Source organism: Glandiceps talaboti, chromosome 22, assembly GCF_964340395.1.
Source record: "Glandiceps talaboti chromosome 22, keGlaTala1.1, whole genome shotgun sequence".
NCBI classification, from domain to species: Eukaryota; Metazoa; Hemichordata; class Enteropneusta; family Spengelidae; genus Glandiceps; species Glandiceps talaboti.
In genome coordinates, this window is record NC_135570.1 from 1,442,485 (window position 1) to 1,463,836 (window position 21,352).

The window sequence follows — 21,352 nt, forward strand, 5'->3', positions numbered from 1 at the left end:
ACGTCTTTTGCTCATAAATGACTACTCTGTGTAAATTCCTACGCCTGTGACGCTGTCTGCTTCTGAACTGAATCCAGTGAAAATTCATATTTTTTATTTAGAAACGGATGGACGTACTTAACAATCAATATTTTATTCAATGACGTGATGTGTCGGAGTAAGTACACTGTTTGGAATTAATACTTTCCGTTTATACTGTTAGATTTATTGAAATCACTGGTAACACATTTCACGAATTTATCAAATACATCCGCAAGGATATAGCTTGCCGTCAAATCACAGCGGCTAGCGTGTTGTTACAGATGTATCCTAGATCGACTAGCACATATCCACCGTGTTTATTTGTTGAAGACATACTTTCACATTCATTTCGAGGGTGATACTCAACTACTTGTTATCTGACGAATAGCTTTCTACGAGAAATATCCAAGTAGAACTCGGAATCTGAAGGAATCTGCGGGCATCATCCACGACAGCGTTCACTTTCCTGTTTTTAAGTTTCAAGAATATCACCGAGCTTCAGACCCATACTATACCATAGAGGATGGGGGTAACTGTAGTGCCTGCGTTCAGCGTTAACTTTACGGTTCCAGCTGTTGATATTGAAGATGCTGCCAATTGCACAAATTGTACACCTCCGTGCTCGGCTGCATTATTTACCCAACCAGCATTTGCGCAATTTTTATGGAGCGTACTTTTTGGTACGATGGTAGTTATAGCTGCTGGTGGGAACATAATTGTAATATGGATTGTGTTAGCACATCGAAGGATGAGAACCGTTACCAATTATTTTCTGGTCAACCTAGCGATAGCGGACACTCTGATAGCTACATTAAATATACCCTTCAATTTTTCTTTTCTACTGAATAACGTGTGGTACTTCGGATTCGCGTATTGCAAAATTGCTCGATTTATTGGACAGGTGACAGTTTTAGCAAGTGTATTCACGTTGTCGTCAATCGCAGTTGATCGCTACATTGCTATTGTTCACCCCATGAAACCAAGGATGTCCAGGGCTCGAGCAAAAACAATTATTGCATTTGTGTGGATTATCGCTGCCATCATCTGTCTACCAATCTTTATATATGCTAGCCTCAAATTGTTCAAGTGTCCTGATGGAGAACGAACTGTGTGTGTCATGATTTGGCCAGATGGTATATTTCAAGAATATGAGTTCTGGTAAGTCATTTTACATTTATACATAAACGTACCAATAATATTGTGTTAGAAAACGGCTTATTATTTACTGAATCATTCCTGTTAAGAATCGAGAGTAATGTTTTATTTTCATTTCACTCTGTTGATTAAAGGGGTTATGGGGTAATGGTTGTTGCATATTACAAGAAGTTCTTAACCACCACTTGCTATTAGCAGAACTTAAACCTGGGAATCGGATATAGCATACATTTCAGGTTAAACATGTTGAGAAAGTCCATACTAGGCATAATACGCCACCAATTGTGCTAAAACACTAGGGGTGGTTTTTAGTGATATCGGATTCATACATCGTCATTAGCAATATACTGTGATAGTTTAACACAAGGCTTTTATTAATAGATACTAAAATGTAGAAACAAGCCAGATAGTGCCACTTACTCGTAATTGTGTTCTCTACGACATGATGTACGTTAAACAGTCACTAAGTTTAACCTATGAACAAAAATTCAATTAAAATAGAATCTACCAATAAATCGGATTTCCTAAGCAACAGCTGGTGAAAATTTGAGATTTGGCATTTAAGCCCATTTCTTCTACAGGACAAATCACCATTTCGTCGTCCCCATTCACCCGCCTGAGCCGCGGGGTCAGGAGGCAACGAAAATCTAACCAGTAACGGTTACTGAGAACGAGCCTTGGGGTCCCATGCTACGAAATCCTAACTAAGAATCGTTACCGTTGTCCCATAGTACGAAAGATTAAGATTATGATTAAGTACAGTTACCTTGAACGAGCCTCGGGGAGTCGGGGGCCCGTGTTGCGAAAACCCAACAAGTGACAGCTACCAATAACGAGCCTCGGGGAGTCGGGGGCCCGTGTTGCGAAAACCCAACAAGTGACAGCTACCAATAACGAGCCTCGGGGAGTCGGGGGCCCGTGTTGCGAAAACCCAACAAGTGACAGCTACCAATAACGAGCCTCGGGGAGTCGGGGGCCCGTGTTGCGAAAACCCAACAAGTGACAGCTACCAATAACGAGCCTCGGGGAGTCGGGGGCCCGTGTTGCGAAAACCCAACAAGTGACATCTACCAATAACGAGCCTCGGGGAGTCGGGGGCCCGTGTTGCGAAAACCCAACAAGTGACATCTACCAATAACGAGCCTCGGGAAGTCGGGGTCCCGTGTTACGAAAGCCTAACAAGTAACAGTAATTACCGAGGACGAGCCTCGGGGAGTTGGGGTCCCGCGTTACGAAAATCTAACTAGTAACAGTTACTGAAGACGCTAAATCAAAACTTTGTTTCTGAGCCGGATTTGTATAATATAGGAAAGACAGTTCACTAATAAAAAGTTAACCCTCAAGCAAATTAGCCACTTTCAATTATTGTGGTGGTCATATAATTAGATGGTAAGAGACTACCTATATACTCATTGTCGCAGTTTTCGGACAGACTCTGTTTTCGGACAGATATCGACTCGTACCGCGATCCTCGCTATTTTCTTCGGAACTGTCATATTGTCATGTTCAATATTTCGTACGAAAGATCAGGCGATACTAAAGCTTTGATTCAACACTACTGTCGTGGTATCGGTTTTGAGAGCATTAATATGGGCGATCACAAAGTTACCGTATGTAACAACACTGTCGTAGTTGTCAGTGTTTTAGCCAAAGCAAAGTACGCGGAAATGTTACAAGATCACTCGAATACCATTTCGCTCTTATTTAAATCTACAAATATCTCATTAATGTTTTTCTCCCAGATGACATTTTCCATGAAATATGGGTGTTATTTTAAACGAAAATATGGGACGTATCTTGAGAAAATAAGTGTCTCAGATATCGGACAGTAATGACGTTTGCGCGCCCAAAACATAGACTGCCAATCAGCGCCATTAACTGTGATCGAATCCCGGGGTCGAATTCGGTAGTAGGACAGTGTTCATGATAATTCCTAGCAAAAGCAATCAACTTTTGTGTAATGGTGATTAAAATATCACAATACCAATGTTTTTGCCCAATATTTAAATCAAATGGAGCGGCGAAGTTCATCATTTACGCGACAAATACGTAAATCGGCGTGGAAGTTCGTGTCCGATTACTAATACTGTCGTCCGATTACTTAGTCATCGATGTAGGGTTATCAATTCAGAGATTACGTCAACCACAAAGTTATTTCTGATTTTAAACCCCGTTGAAAAAGACCCTAAGGAAAATGTCTAAGCACACACTTCCACGAAGGGTGTCACTTTTTGACTAATAGTAATCGTCGAATAACATGACCTTGTCCGAAAACTGCGATTGTGAGTGTAGTTATACAACGAGACGCATCAATAAACAAACTAACAGAACTGCTCCAGGACATGCCTATAAAATATGATGACCACTACACTTAACTCAATATCCTATTTGTACTGAAAAAAATGACGTTCTACCACCATGGTATTTTTTACAACATGGCACTGTTAATTATGTATTTTTAAATTGTCAGTTGAACTAGGTCGTCTGAAGACCAAAATAGCTTACAAAATGCAAACGATATAATAATTTACAATACTCCCCCCCCAAAAAAAGGAAGCAAAACAACAACAACAAAAACCAAAAAACAATAACAAAACAACAAGAAACAAACAAAATCTAAAATGTGTAGCCCTAAAATCTATCTTTCATGCTTACCGTAGACGTTTAACAAGAATTAACAAAATTGTGAATGTAATAAATGCATAATGAAATTTATTATATAGCCCATTAGTTGTCATAACATGTTCACCATGTCAATGTTTAGAAATACAAAACATCACATAGAAGCATGGAATAGCTTTTGTAGAGATGACTCTACCATATGGTTGCGGGGCCTTTAATAGTTGTTACGAACATATAACTGTTACTGATTGGGTCAACAAAATTATAAACGGAATGTAGCAATTATCGTATTTGCTTGACGTAAGGTCATGTTCGAAAGCAGTCGGTATCAAATAGTTCTTATAAATTGGTTCATTATGTAATTTATATGCAAGTGATCAGCTAATCTTTTACACAACTCTGACGTTGCCTAGGAGTATACGTGTCTTTGGTAACAATTTATTTTTAAATTCAAAGAGAAATCTCCACACTAGCTCTTTCCTTTTAGTGTAGAAGAGATTGTTGATTGTAAATGGTAGGGTTTGTTTTGGTTTGATGAAGTTAACATGTATAATGCCAATTAAGGCGGAAGGGGAGATTTCAGGAATGTGGTTGGTAGTAAGGGTGGGGGACTAATACATCTAATCATTTATGCTAAGGAGCGCTACGCTCCTCGACAAAGTGAAAGGACATTGATTTATAATTAGTGTGTTGTATCAAATATATTCACATCTTATACTATATGATGGAGAGATAGGTATAGATACAGGAAGAAAATGTTATTTCGACCAGCAGTCACCGTCTTTATATATATATATATATATATATATATATATATATATATATATATATATATATATATATATATATATATATATATATATATATATATATATATATATATATATATATATATATATATAACTATTAAAACCATCTTCTGCCAGCAAGACCGTGAAGTTCTCATGATAAATGATTTTTATCATATAAGTGTCCATAGAGGGGTCCTTAGGTGTGCGCCAATTGTAAATAAATGAAATTATAATGTGTCCCTACTTATATTAGGAGTTACAACACTATAAGCCTGGATATTCACGTTTCGGTTTGAATTCTAAATTATAGTCATGATACGCTAATTTGCCTGTGTAAAGTTACCTAGAAATGATACACCAGGTGAACACCAGGTGAATGTACTATATACATCCTTCGATAAAAGCTTTGTCATCTATGTATGTGTTTCATTAGAGATTTTCAATGTACCTATACAAGGTCAGGGGGTGTGACTGTGCTCACCCGAAAAGCCTTTTCAAGTATAAATTCTGACATATTGACTAGTAATGTGTTGACGTGTGATCCCTACTCCATTCATGGGACATGCCAACCATATAAAGGACATACGTGACACGATAGCAGAGTCATGTATTATTTTTAATTGCTCCTGATATTTGAAATGTGTCATTAAACGGTTATTTCCTTAGCATGCTTCATTTCAATGAAATCAGTGAAAGGTTAGTAATTGATCAGTGTCCTCCACAATTTTAGAAGGAGCCATTTCCGTGGCCTGCCTTATGATTTTCCATCTGGTTATACAACTTACATGAAATGTTTCGCCAGAATGTAAAATAACGAGTGCCTAAGATAAAGAGTAATAGTAAAGCTGATGCCCATATGGTAAAGCTGGCTGTACAACGACTGCTGAATTGTAATTAAGCTTGGCCCAGCAGGCAACCAGAATGTCATTTTAAAAAGAAGGTGATAAAATCGATCTATTATTAGTAACAGTCTTTGTTAACGTCAGAAATCACACAATGTCGTGTGTTCAATAACATTGCATCAGTTACACGATGGATGCCACTCTAGTAAGATTAACATTGTAATAGTTTTAAATCAAGTACATGTGTATATTACACATTCAAATTCTTGTGATTATTAGAGAATTTTCTTATGTCTCACATGTTCTTCTGTACGTTCACAAATAATTCAATTTTAAGAGTTGCTCAATTGTCTATCTTTTCTTCTCGGAAGTAGGTTAGTCAATCTACTAGTATATACCAAAGATATTCCAATTTGAATAGAGAAAGGCATGGTTCTTATCATGTAAATTATACTGTAGATTAGTTCAATCTCATTAAAGGACGACCACGACGTAGACGTATCCATCATTTCATATATAGAGTAACATGCGGCTGCCTGAGTTACCTCTTGACTTGTTCTGTTGTTATGTTGTAAGAGTTGCCTATATGGTCATGTGCTTATTCTCAACCACTCGTATTTCACAAAAGATGGATATATGTAATATAATATAAAATAAATATTGCAGCATTTCAAATAATTAAACCTCATTTTACTAGTAAGATGTATTTCTCAATATTGCTCTCAGTTACAGCTCATATATTACACATCTAGTATCTTACCCTTGGCGAAACTGAGTCTTGTCTACACGTAGCATTGGTAGTGCCTTCAATTCGATTGTAACTCAGTTTAATACCTCATTTACCATATATGATAAAGAGTGTAACTAGTCCTTTTCCTATCATTGCAAGATTCCACTATTCAAAATTTATATCACTATGGATTTGCACACGGTGGAAGGAATTGAAGTAGGGGGTTGATCAGTATTCAGTAGTAGAGTAAAAGTGCCTTGATGATAGGGAAGAAAATGATATTGTGTTGAGGAAATTGTAAAAACAATCTTATAATACAATTTGAATCTTCATATTTCTATATCATCACATTTCAAGACAGATGGATCAAGCTTTATAGATTAAACAATATGAATACAAACCGAGTTGAAATGTAGATAGCTTGATAAATTTAAGATAACATAATGATGGTGATAATTCTAACTTGATAGTTAAACAGAGGTCAAACTATAGTAAAGAGGTCACGAAGTTATTAAGGAATATGTGATCACTTAATGATCAATAGAGCGGATAAATAGGAAAAAACTACTATTATTAGTTTTTGCAAAAAAGGTTGATATTTGACGTTAACCACTATGATCCTAAACGTGCTTAGCTTTGTAGACGATTTATGCTATTACCCACAAATCTTGACCTAGACAGTAGTTGGTAATAGCCCAAATTAACTACAAGCCGTGACGCTAGGCTAAAACGTGCTCAATGAGTCTCATGTTTACAGTACTCAATTATACCCTTAGGTCATTGCCTTTGTATTGATAAACTGCTACCCTCTTATTTCAATTAACCGTGGTTCCTTCAAATTGAAACTACACCTAGTTTATTTCAATAGCCATACTTCTTAGTATGTGTGAAGGTTCAAACTGTTAAGACACGAGTAGGAAGAATGTTTGGTTATTGTAAGAGTCAAATAATGTTTTGCAACGTTTCAAACACAGCACAATTTCGTTTTATCCATGTGGCTCCAAACACAGTGATATACTTCGATGACAAAATTTACAGATCAGTGTGAAAAAACAAGGTTGAAATAGTATGCTAGCACATTTCATATTCACGTGATAGAAACTAAATCAGAGAATCTGCAATGCCATGATACAAAGACATGCACTTTGGCCCTAACCTTATTGTCACAACTTTCACCATTCTGTGTGAATTGAAATCAGTTAGGACATACTAAAGCCCCCGAATCACCTTAGTTGGACTCGGGATTTTGTTCTGAATTCTTCCCACCTTTCACAGTTTTCATAATAATTATGTACTTCTGTTCAATGCACATTACTTCCTTATATAAAATTAGGTTATTCTCCAATATTTGTCTTCAGTCAGCACTCGGACCTAAGGGTTGTTACTACTTGTCTAGTGACTCATAGTGACAAAGACCTCTTAGGTTACTCGTACTTTCCTTGGCTGAACGAAGAAAAATATTGGGGAATAACATCTAATTACATCATAACAATACTGATATGATATGTGGACTGCACATAGTCTCGTCCTCAACGATTCATATTCGTCTTTGTACACATATGACGTAATACTAATCACATCGATTTCATAGGATTAAATATACATCAGACGCACCGATGGAATAATACAAATATATGCTCTAATGTGTTGACATTGTACGCCTGATTTACAATTAAATCAGTGATTATTATGACATTATATATATATATATATATATATATATATATATATATATATATATATATATATATATATATATATATATATATATATATATATATATATATATATGTGTGTGTGTTGAGGGTAGAAGAAAATCAAGTCGGGTTTTTCGTCTCTACAAGCCTGTTTCGTGAGTAAATCACTCGTCAGGAGATGTTGATGTACATCAACATCTCCTGACGAGTGATTTACTCACGAAACAGGCTTGTAGAGACGAAAAACCCGACTTGATTTTCTTCTACCCTCAACATATACTCCGCTCTGCGTGCAGACGTATCGAGCACTGTACTACGGACATATCTTACCACTGACTTCCTATATATATATATATATATATATATATATATATATATATATATATATATATATATATATATATATATATATATATATATATATATATATATATATATATATATATATATATATATATATATATATATATATATATACATGTACTAACGTGTTAACACTTTCGGATCAATTTTGGGTTTTATTTTCTTGCATTTTCAGAAACCTTTATAACAATTATTGTTTACATTATTTCCACTTGTAAAGAGTAAGGTGTGGCAGAGATAACTGAAACCTGAAGATTATAATTCAAAATTTATCATATTTCCTAAAAAAAATAAACCCCCAAAATAGATCAAAGTTGTAAGTAGTGTTTGTATACTCTGTTAGCCTGGTATCCACATGTAGTGCAACTAATTCGCTGACATCATAGCAAAATTACATAGCATTATTACTGTTAGATTATGAAAGGAGATGACACAAAGTAAATCCTTAAACGCCGACTTTTCCATCTTTGTAGGGTCAATATATAACTCCGCAATATAGTTGAGATATAAAACATCAACGTGTGACGTGATAATCCTAACTTTAGGATAAATATATGAAACCTTTAGTGTGTGGCACTGTAGAACTGTGTATAGTATTCAGTGACTATTTGCTCTTCTTCTCAGTTTATCGTCAATGGGTGTATGAATGAAGACCCATTAAATACAGTCTGCCAAACATGTCTGAGTTAATAACGTGGTGGTGTTAACAAAGCATCAAATGGAAATGGAAATGAAAATATCAAGAAAGTAATTTGGATAAGAAAACATTGGCAGCTATATTCCAAATGAATGATGTATGGAACTAGAGCGACAATAATTAAAATGAACGTATGAAGAAACGTTTCCTTCAAATCATGTATAGAACAATTATGTAAGTTATATGAATATTGTAAAGAGTGAAGCAGAGAAAGAAAATGAACAAACATTCGCGTTAAGGTAATGATAGTCGTACAAAAAGACCCGAATACACACACATTCCAATTTATCGAAAACTCACATTGATTAGATCTTTATATTCAGTGCAATCATCAAATGAAAGTTACTATTTAATACACTACAACGTTTTATTGACCTTTCGATGGTTTATTCATGTTTGTCAATTAACAAAAATAACATTCTCATAGTTATTTTATAAATGGATGTTGGCGCCGTTCGTATGCACGGGTCTATCGCACATGTAGGACGTCACTTCGATGGTAGTCTGTTCAATTAAACACCTTGTCGGCGCTTCACAAAATTGGTTCTCTTACTTTCATTTTGTAGATCAATTATCAACTCAGTCGTAGCTTCCAGGGACGTTTCCGCAACTTAGACATTTTCAGATATGTACCTTTTTACAGTCTAAAAGATACGGTAGTTATGGAGAAGTGTAATAAAGAAACAGTTTACCCTCAAGCTTGCTTTTAAAAGAAAAATCGCATAATGAATAACTTCAATAAGCGACAGAGTTGACGGGCTACCTATTTAGATTAGTGTTGTACAGAAGGGAGGCATATTTGCACTACAGAGCAGACAATCAAATAAACTGAGAAGTGATTCATCGACAGTTATTTCGTGTTATTTAATCATGGCAAGTCGTTTATGCTCCAGGCTTATAAAACTGACTTGGTGGTTTTAGTGTTAGGAGTTTCCTTATGTCTGGCTGACGGCAAGATACGTTTAACCGTACTGTTAAATACGAGTCTTCACAATATGCACATATCAATTTTTTAAAGATATTCAATCGTAACGCCTTGGATCGTTATATCGAAAATGACGTTTTTGCCTTCTGAAACATTTTGTGCTGAGACTTAATCTCAGCACAAAATGTTTCAGAAGGCAAAAATAGAAAAGTTCTTTCATTATACGTTTACAGACACGTTAACAAACCCTTCAAGCAAATGCATCATGCACCCAGATTTCAAGAATTTCTGATAATAAATACTTTTTAACAATTGCTGCAATGGAGTGCCACCTGAGTACTTCTTTTAGTCAGCCGTGTATCATTGCATTACGACTGGTACTATTTTCTAATGATCACTTTCATCTTTAGGCAGATTCAAGTACACTTATGTTACCTATAACAAGTATCACAAGATATAGAATTTGCTCGACCTAACTCTAAAAAGAGACAACATTCTCCTTAGCATGATATCTAGTCGCTATCACTATGCATCTGCATCTGTGAGCGTCAAATACAATGCGAAGAAATCGGTAATTATGAATGTAATACTCACCTTTAGATGTAATACTTCACATGTTTATAGACTAAGTCATGATGCAGACTTATCATTTTGATTTTATGAAATAGCAAAAATAGCGAAATGAAAAAGATCTGAAAAGTTAAGCCAGACAGGACAGCAACGTAGAAAAGTACATTTATATGACATTTTCACATATTTTGATATTTGCAACAGCAAACGCACATAAAGATGTCCATGTGGGCAGTTATCCAAAAGCTGTTAATATTCTGTTGCGAAATCTAAACCATGAATTACTTTCATTGCCCTCACTGAACTCCGCGTACAACACTGACACTGTGATAACACTTTTGTGGTTAATTCTATAATTTGGCAGCATAATTGCTGTTGATTATGGTAGTGATGATCATTCATGGAAGGGCTAGTAGTTAATGTAGTAATGGTGGTATTGTGATTATTGTACAAATATTAAATGATGATGATGATGATGATGATGGTGATGGTGATGGTGATGGTGATGGTGATGATGATGATGATGATGATGATGATGATGATGATGATGATGATGATGATGATGGTTGTCGTTGACGTCGTCGTCGTCGTCGTCGTCGTCGTCGTCGTCATCATCATCATCATCATCATCATCATCATCATCATCATCATCATCAACGTTGCTGTATCACATACATTTGGTCGACATATCCACATTTGCTCCCTAGATTTTACACTGACGACGCAAACCTTACAATTGATATAGAGTGTTGATTGACTTGACACCCACAGAGAACAGAAACATGTCGTAGAGTTTGATATCAAAATATTTGAGAAGTCGGCTTACGATAGGAATGCCGAACTTCGACTCTTAGTTTATTTTGGCCATCATGCATTGTCGTACATTAAATAAACAAGGCTTTGTAGTTGACTGTCGTTGCTTATTCTACATATGTTCTCCATGTGGTACTAGTTATCTGTAAGCAGACTAGCCAAGCCAAGGCGATACTTATTAGTTTAAACACACCTAATTATATGAACAACATCGACCAACGTCTGGAAAAGATTAAATGTAATATTCAAGCTAATCACGGAATATTTGACACTCAATTTGCTGCTAGTGGTACATTAACACTTCTCAAGTTAACTTTGTTTAAGTATTTTTGCCTTACTATATTACACCTAACTTTGCCAGCCCTTAGGTAATAATCTTCCTTTCTAACTACAGGAATACCTAGATGTATTGTTCACAAGAGCATTAGCTCTCGAATGAAAGGTGTTATGTATGTTAAAAGAACGTTTTCTTAATGAAAATAGAATATTTGCCTGCCCATTACTGCTGCTGTCCAAATGATTTATTTCACTGACTTAACGTCCGTAATGAAATGTAAGTTAGAAATACTTCTTCAATAGATAAAGTCTTTGACTGAGTGAGGAAAGGCAATACATATTATTCAACGAATTGGGTAGCCCTTCAAGGAAAGGAAGCCAGTTCATTGGTAACAATATACACTCCTCTCTCTTTCAATTAGTGGTCATATTTACCAATTAATGGTCACAGCTGAGTCTACACATTACTTGATGATAACACAATTAAGGGGTTGTCATTGATCTATGAGATATGCCCAACTTATGTCTATAAGGTCAATTTACGGCCCTATGGCGGTTTTTCCTAATTATTCTCTATTTAGAGATCAGATGAGATTTGTCCTTTTATAGACAATTTATATCTGAAAAGGAGAGTTTTGATCAACGTTTGTGAAACTGACACATTAAGACACATTAAAATACGTACACATGTCTAGTTCTTTATAACTAAATGCTACTGAACGTCATTTAGATTTATGAAAGTGACAAAGGTGTCTGCTCAGCAATTTCCCTAGAGATTAAAATATAGTACTCAAATGTTAACGTAACATCATTTCAATGTACCTGTAGCCGTTTCAACTCCGTTCACAGCTATTGAAGTTTGTTTGGCAGAAATGGTACTACCCTGTTGCCTGTGCGAGTCGTTGCTATCAAGGGGCATGTATGGGTACCTGATAGGACGTAGAGTGTTAGATGATGATATTAATTAGTTGTAGGGAAATTAGGATTCCGCTAACGCTATGTAGCGAAGTTTTGAGATAGTGTCAGAGATATGCCAGTAATGCGTATCAGTAGCGCTGTTTTGTCTGGTGTTTTTGTGTATGTTAGTATAGCTTTCCATAATAACATACACACAACGACCAGACTTAACTTACTGATGTGCATTACTGTCATATCATTTAACCTTTCTCAATACTTCGTTATCAAGCGTAGCGGCATCGTAACACCTCCTACTACTAACACACAATGTGAAGAATCCAAATAAGATTGACAGTCAATCATATCGTGACAGCTGATGAGCATTTACTGACATATCTCTTCACATGTCTCATAACTTCCCTACTACTAAGTAACGTAATTTTAATCCGCTTGTTGGTGTTTCAATCCCCTCCGTTGCAATAGTTTCTTTGACAGACTGGTACCACCCTGGTGTCTGTGCGAACCTGATTGGACGTGGTGTTGAGTAATGGCATTACGTCATTGTATCATTTGACGGTATACAACATGAATTGTCTGCCCCAGCGAGTTGTGTAAGACAGGCAGGCCTGTGTTAGAGGTATAAAGACATGTGAACATGAAAAGTGTTCTTAAATGTCCATTATCAGTCAGCCATCATACCAGTCCTACATATATGTCTATATGCCTGGTCACGTACATGGCAAGAGTTAACAGGGTGGAACATTATTTACCCATGCGATGTTAGAATTTTAAAAGGGAATAAATCAGTGCCATGGACCTGTCACTTACTTCTATACAGTTAAAATAATATTGTTACAATCCGATGTTCTGTTTTACATAATAGTTTAATATTATCATAAACTATGTAAATAATCACCGTTTATTGCTTTGTTCAAAAGAAACAAACCTGATGCAACGCTTGCAGAAACGCAACTAATGGTGTACTCTACAGAAGAACGTGTTTTGGGTGATAAAAGTAACATATATTAGATTCACAGTAGTATATATGTTGAAAATTTAAATTGGATCGTTAATATGATGCATATTGCCCTACTTCATATTTAAATCTAGGCATTGATACGCATATCCTCATAGCTATAGTTAATAATTACATTGGGCCAGTGATATGCATATCTACCTAGTTAATAGTTACAGTGGGGCAGTATCATGCACTTCCTCATAGTTAAATCGGGTCAGTAACATGCATATCCTCGTGGTTAAATGTTAAATTGTGTCAATAATATACATATTCTCGTTGTCAAATGTTAAATTGGTTCATTAATATGCATATATACCTAGTTAATAGTTAAACGTGGGGCAGTAACATCCTTATAGATAAATCGAGTCATTGATATGCATATCCTCGTTGTTAAATGTTAAATTGGGCCATTAATATGCATATCCTTTTTGTTAGATGTTGAATTGGGTCATTAATATGCATATCCTCCTAGTTAATATTTGAGTACCCATTTGATTGCAAAAGACAAAGCATCACCCCATCTTTTTGTTTGTGGTGATTTTTACCAGTATTCCTATTTGACTAATGTAACATTCAATTCATCGACAGAGTCCTGATAGGTTAGCCAATTTTGTCTTTGTGAAATTCACCAGTCGATTGTCAGAAATTCACTTAACCATTGAAATAAGCTGATGTACAACGGGGATAGTAAGGAGCGAATCTAAGGCCGTGCACAACGCTTGGAACATAAAATCACCATTAACTGATCTCGATGGCACATTCCTTCCATTATCTGGTTGCTAAAATGTGATGAATTGTCTACAATGTTGGCACCCCATTGGGTTCGTTCACGAAATCAGATTAGAATGTAATTATATTTTTATATCAAATATATCAAATAAACTCGTGTTTATATAATTTCATCTGAGTTTGATTCAGATGCAACTCTAGCGACTTATTACATTAAATATATCAAATTAAAGAAATAATAATCAATAGTGGTATCATTACTCAAGTTACACTCATTAGTTACTTGATAATACACATAAACTAAAGGTAATATTTGTATGAGCTATCATTTCTGCAATCCATAATCACATATTGATATAACATTGTCAGAAACCTATCAATCTTTCATAATGATTGACGAGTTTTATCGTGAGTCACGTCTTTTCCCATTCTAGGCAGTTAAGGAAACTAGTTTAAAACTTCTAAATGGTGTATTTGTGTGTGTGTGTGTGTGTGTGTGTGTATGTGTGTATTTAAGTATATTGTATGTTATCTAAGATCATGAAATAAATCCCCTTTCACGTTTCCTGAGCTGTGTTAGAATAAATCTCTTTCAACTGACCAGAAAAACAGAGATTCCGATCTTTTGTCTAAGAATCCTCATAATATATTGAAAGTGATTTCAAACTGATTTCATTCAAAATCATCATCCATTCAAAGGTTGCTTTTCACATATCAGGAATATCAAAATTCAGAAGAGCAATAGCTTGTCTGAGGAGCTCGGGTCTCGGTCTGGAAATTGAGGAGGGTAGGGCACGTGGTATTTTTCTTGAGGAGCGCACCTGTAAAGTTTGTTGTACAATTGAAATTGAGGATGAATTTCACTTTATTTCTGTCTGCCCGTTATACCAACGTCTAAGAGAGTTATATTTACCAGTTTGGTCATATAGACAACCTTCAATTGAAACTTTTTATTCTCTTATGTCGTGTGATGATAGAGTTGTTATATCAAACCTTGCTGTATTTATACACAAAGCTTTCCAATTGAGAAAAGAATGTATTTGAAGTAGTATGTTTCCTTTTTCTTTTCTTTTCTTTCCTTTATTAATAGTTGAATTTTCTGTGTCCGTTTTGTATATTTTGCATTTTGTATATCTGTGATGGATTTGCTATTTGGGCCGGTGGCCTTTGAGAGCAATAAACCAATATTATATATATAATATCAACAATAAATATCCTGTAGTATATTATACCTGTATCAAATATTTAGAATGCTGACACTTTTTTGTTATCGGATACAGATAATTATCTCTATTTATTTATTTATTTATTTATTTATTTATTTATTTATTTATTTATTTATTTATTTATTTATTTATTTACTTATTTATTCATTTATTTGTTTGTTTGTTTGTTTGTTTGTTTGTTTGTTTGTTTGTTTGTTTATTTATTTATTTATTTATTTATTTATTTATTCATTTATTTATTTATTATGTCATTGATTGATTGATGCTAATCTCTTTTTTCCTTTTCTCAATGCATCTTCAGTTTTAAAGTTGTTGTAAAGATCTTTGTACGTTCAACATATTTTCTTCATATTTTCTGTACAGGTACAACGTTTCACTTATGATAATCGAGTATTTCCTACCACTGGCTGCCATGAGTGTATCCTATTACATAGTTGGTATTAAACTATGGGGAAGTCATGCACCTGGTGAAAGCTCAAGTCGACATAAAGAGCAACTGAAGGCAAAGAGAAAGGTGACTAATATATCAATCTAACTCTCGCCTTAAAAAAACAAAATCAATTTGCATTCTTTTTTGTTTTAAATATTTTGCCAGAGGTCGAAAAGAAAACAAAATGTACATATCAAGTGAGGAATTAGTTAATTAAATACATTAATAAAATGGAAATAAAAAATAACTTTAAACTCCTGGCTGGACCACAAAACTATTTTTGTGGTCCGGCCAGGAGTTTAAAGTTATTCTATATTTCCTTTTTATTGACGTATTTACTTAACTATACAACATATACAATAATATATACATATGTATATATAAAACAAAAAACAAACAAACAAACAAAACATATGCATGAATTTCATGTCTTAATATAAATAATTACGTCTGTTGAATATATTACAAGGGGCAAACGAGAGTTTATAACAATGTTTCAAAAAAAGTTTATCTAGTAAACACTGCTTTAATTGGGATTTAAAGGTAAATCTTGTTGATATTTTTTCAGTTGTATTTCATTACTAGTTCAACAATGACGATGAATGACGTCTTTAAAGAATGAGCATGTACTAGACAAGAAATCAAGTTCAGTGAGACGGGCAGTAACAGGGTTTATGTTAAGATCAATATAATAGATAGCACACAATATTTGCTTCCCAGGTGTCTGTTCTGTACTTAATGATGTAAAAAAAAGCAGGTTTTACATGTCCAAACGTCAGATATTAACGTTACTGTGACCAAACAGACCATAGCATAAAACACTTTCACAATGAGAGGTCAATCTCTACTATTCACTACGCATGAACCGTGGCACGTTCTATTCACTAACAAGACACTTAAAGAAAAGTGTCGTCTCATCCATGCTCTAGAGATCGATTTCAAAGGAAAAATGGACACGAAACCGACTCATAACTTATCACCACAGGGTGATTTCAACAGTAGGGATTATTCGAGAATGTTCCATAATCACTCGAGAAATTGTCTGGAGTTAAGGGACTGTGTTTGATAATTGTATCCTGAGCTTTTTGATATGAATGAATGTTCCCGCAACGTAAATCTTAATAGTCTTGATGCTGTGAATGATAATTTAGGTCGTCATTTCATCGTCCATATTAAGTCTAGTCTGCCTCTATCAGGCAGGCTATTGAATAATGATATGACCAAAATTCTTAGATTTTCAATTTTCATTTTTTAAATAAAAAAAACAAGAAAACCTTAGATTTTCATTTTTGTATCCAAATGATACGAATTAGCACATATAATTATACGAAGCAAATTGACTTGGCATAAAGTTATTTATATAACATTGAATAAAAATGCATAAACTTAAACACATGTATGTGCTGAGTATATATGAAATATGTATTTCAAACATTTCATGGACAAAAGCTATTGACTGTATAAATAATATTATATTCCTAAAACAGGTATTTCTATGGAAGGTCTTGTCAATATAAAAACATATCTATTTGATATGTGTATATTTACATTGGCTAATATAGCAATTATCTCCATGATTGAATATGAATATACATTAATGAATCGGTAAATAAAAAAAAGATAAACACAAAGGCAAACAAATAAACACGGTGACATTCTCAAATACACCACTTGTGAAAATGATGAGTTACACTTTGGCTTATTACTACAACACTTTTAATATTCCTTTTTGGGATTGTTTAACTTTATAGGTGGTCAAGATGATGATAGTGGTAGTTATACTGTTTGCCTTATGTTGGTTACCAGTACATGTCTACTATTTACTTGGACGTCATCATCACCAGATTTACCAATTCATACACATCCAACACATATATATGTTTATGTTCTGGATTTCGATGAGTAACTCCATGTACAATCCGTTCATCTATTGTTGGCTGAATGACAGGTAAGTTTGTCACATGTGCAACATTATGCTATTATGTTTAGTTTGTATCAAATTCCATAGAACGAAAGCATTGAAAGGATCGAAGTTATGACGTCATATGCGATTTGCTTTGGCTACTAATGAATAGGCTAATTGTTCGAAGATGCGAGTCGTTTAAACACAATCTACGTGATGGGATAATAGTAGAATTGGCTGACACTGAATAGATTTCCAGAGACAAAATCATAAACTTATAAATTGGTTCTTTCTTGTGTTTGTGTATGTTCAAATACACACTGTAGTTTTTGAATGTTTGTCTTCGCCTAGTATCATTTGTTTCGTTAAACGACGTTCTCTACAAAATGTGTTAATAAAAAACACCATTTTGACACAGAATTATCAACATCGAATTCTTGTTAAACACACAGAAATGCACTATAGATTGTGTACATTGAATGACATTTCCAGGATTGATAACATATTTATGTGTTTTTGTCGTTTTCTTCATCAGATTCAGAAAAGGTTTCAAGAAAGCTCTACGTTTTCTGCCAGGAGTCCGCTGGAAGCCTGAAGAGGGTATAGACGCTCCAAGGCCGAGTACGTTAAGCAGTTATGCATCCGGGCACAGTATGAAGCTTTCCCGGAATGGCTCAGTAATGACCACGGTTGAAGATTGTCCCGCTGAAAATGTCTTATGAATTAGTGACTGTTCATAATATGATCAAATCTTGCATTGTGAAATTGAAAACAACTAGACGAGAACCTTTAAAGAGAAGTGTTCCAAGGGATTATTTCTTGTTGATACAACTTTATCCACAATTTAAGAGGAATGTTAAATGCCGTGGAATTATGGGATTGACACGGGTGATATTAAATTCACTCAACCATGAGTAAAGTGTCAATATAGCGTAACGACCCCTTGAAGAGCTGGGTTATATTTTATAGGTCATTTCCCCTCAATGCTTATATTGTAGGCATATTCTGCATGACCTTCTCTCGTGTTAGGTTAAACTCAATGTAATAAGTGCTTGCCTTTGAATATTAATTGGTTAATACATAGATCGCAGTTTGACTGCAATTAATCATGCATGGTTACGACCGTGTCGTCAAAACATTAAAGTATATACGTAAACAGTTATCGATTTGCTCAAGAGATAAGCAGAGTTTATTGATAATCAAACAACAGCTGCTTTGTAACAAGTCTTCACCTTCGTAATAATTGGTAGTGAATCATAGTTGACCTTAAAATAACAAAGAAAAGTCGATAAGAAACACACACACATCTAATTAGATATTCAGATCTCTAGATTATACAATATGAAAGATCTATTGATTATGTTCTAGTTTAGGTTCAGTATTGATGAGGAAATTGACTAAACTGTGTGGTTTAGGGTTAGAATTGGTATTATTGAGGTGATTGGTTTGAAAATTATATAATCGGGAACGTATATAAATGGTATATTCTACATTTTGACATATATAGTAAGAATTGTATATGTTTAGCAGTTTGGGACTTAATGATATGAAACAATTAATTCAAAATTACTGAAACATACTTAAAATGTTTATATATCTATCTAGGTATTATAACAGTGTCTTAAATGCCTCTTTTGAGAAAACATATCAACTCGCTCCACTAGTTTAACTTGTAACTTAGGGTTTTCACTCAAATTAAACCTAAACCTGACATTTTCTTTTCTCTTTTTCACTTTTTTGTCTTAGGTCTTCTTGTTGATAGCAGAGTATGATACTCAAGTGTATTAAGAATATATATATTCTTCGGGTAGTATCTATTTTCTTATTCTGGTGATATCAACAGTTCACGGTGGATTAGATGCGGAAATTTAGTTATATCGCCCTCTGATATAGTTCAAAATCTACTTTCGATTTTTACATTATCACGTGAGGGCGCCATCCTGAATTTTCGAGGTTTATTATAGTATGAATACAAGTTTTCCTTGCATGAATTATTGACTTTACACAATATGCTCTCAATAAATTTTGTCATATTACAGACGAGATTCGTTATGTCAAGGAAATAAACACTTTTTTTTGATTGAATCTTTACAAAGTCGAATTCTTAGAATGTAACCATAATAAAATACAACGTATAGGTATTATTCTGACAGTTGTGTTCACATATATTAGTTTTAGTTTCGCTTGGTAATACGGCTATAGGAGAGTAGTTTTGGAGCACTAAGCTTTCTATCACTCTCTATAATATATTTGAACATTTTTACAAAATTGGGTTAAATATAGGGACATTATATTTACTTGAAACATACTTGGTTTGATGTATGGTATCATTGAGTTAACAGAATTCTAAAAGTTCAGTTTCTGTTCTTATTACTATTATATGTGATAATTGCTTCTTATGTGATCTTAACGATTCAAACATTTATTTGAATAGTGTGTCAGTAATGAAACAGTGTGAAACTTTGTCAGACAAGCATGGTTATAAAATTAGATTCCTACCAAATGTACATATGGGATCATTCTTATAATAAGAACGGTCATTAATTTTAACACTGGTGATCATATTCTTGATGACATCGTGATCATGTTTATTGGCCAGTCGGAAGTTCAGGAATATTCTCCCCGGGGTACGCTATGTATAACGTTACAACCCCCGGCGATGTCTCCTCTTTCATTTCCGACTGTTATTTGCTAGTGAGCCAACATCATTAAAATGGTTGTCTAGGTGGTCTCTCAGTGTACTTAGTCCAATAAATTCTATACTTTGAAATCATCCCGGACAAAATAGGACAGAAAGTTAGTAGTATTTTCTTCCAGATTAACTAGTAGCAAATCGATTTAATCAAACTTTTATTGACAATTGTAAGTTATTTATTTGACATTAACATATTAACTACTTATAGCAACCGAAAATGTTAAATAATGTTGGTACTTCTTGTATTGTCATTTATTGTTTAGGTGAATTGTATTATAGTACAAAATATGAATAAATAGTTAGAATGAGTTGAATTGTAAGAATCTGTAATTTATATACATATAATTTAGGATTGTGACATACAAGTCATACATACATACATACATACATACATACATACATACATACATACATACATACATACATACATACATAATACATACATACATAATACATACATACATACATACATACATACATAATACATAATACATACATAACACATACATACATACATACATACATACATACATACATACATACATACATACATACATACATACATACATACATAATACATAAATACATACATACATACATACATACATACATACATACATACATACATACATACACACACACACACATACATACATACATACATACATACATACATACATACATACATGCATGCATGCATACATGCATGCATGCATGCATGCATGCATGCATGCATACATACATGCATGCATACATACATACATACATACATACATACATACTACATACATACATACATACATACATACATACATACATACATACATACATACATACATACATACATACATACATGCATGCATGCATGCATATATGCATACATACATACATACATACATACATACATACATACATACATACATACATACATACATACATGAATGCAATTACG

The 21,352-nt window shown here is 34.2% G+C and overlaps 1 protein-coding gene across 1 annotated transcript; it reads left to right on the forward strand.

Annotated features, from left to right (window-relative positions):
- Window positions 1-544: 544 nt before the first annotated feature.
- On the forward strand, window positions 545-19,493 carry LOC144452385 (tachykinin-like peptides receptor 99D). The gene is made up of 5 exons (XM_078143476.1): window positions 545-1,179; window positions 15,736-15,886; window positions 17,554-17,750; window positions 18,241-18,382; window positions 19,452-19,493. The coding sequence occupies exons 1-5, from the start codon at window positions 545-547 to the stop codon at window positions 19,491-19,493; spliced, it is 1,167 nt and encodes a 388-aa protein (XP_077999602.1).
- The last annotated feature ends 1,859 nt before the right edge of the window (window positions 19,494-21,352 follow it).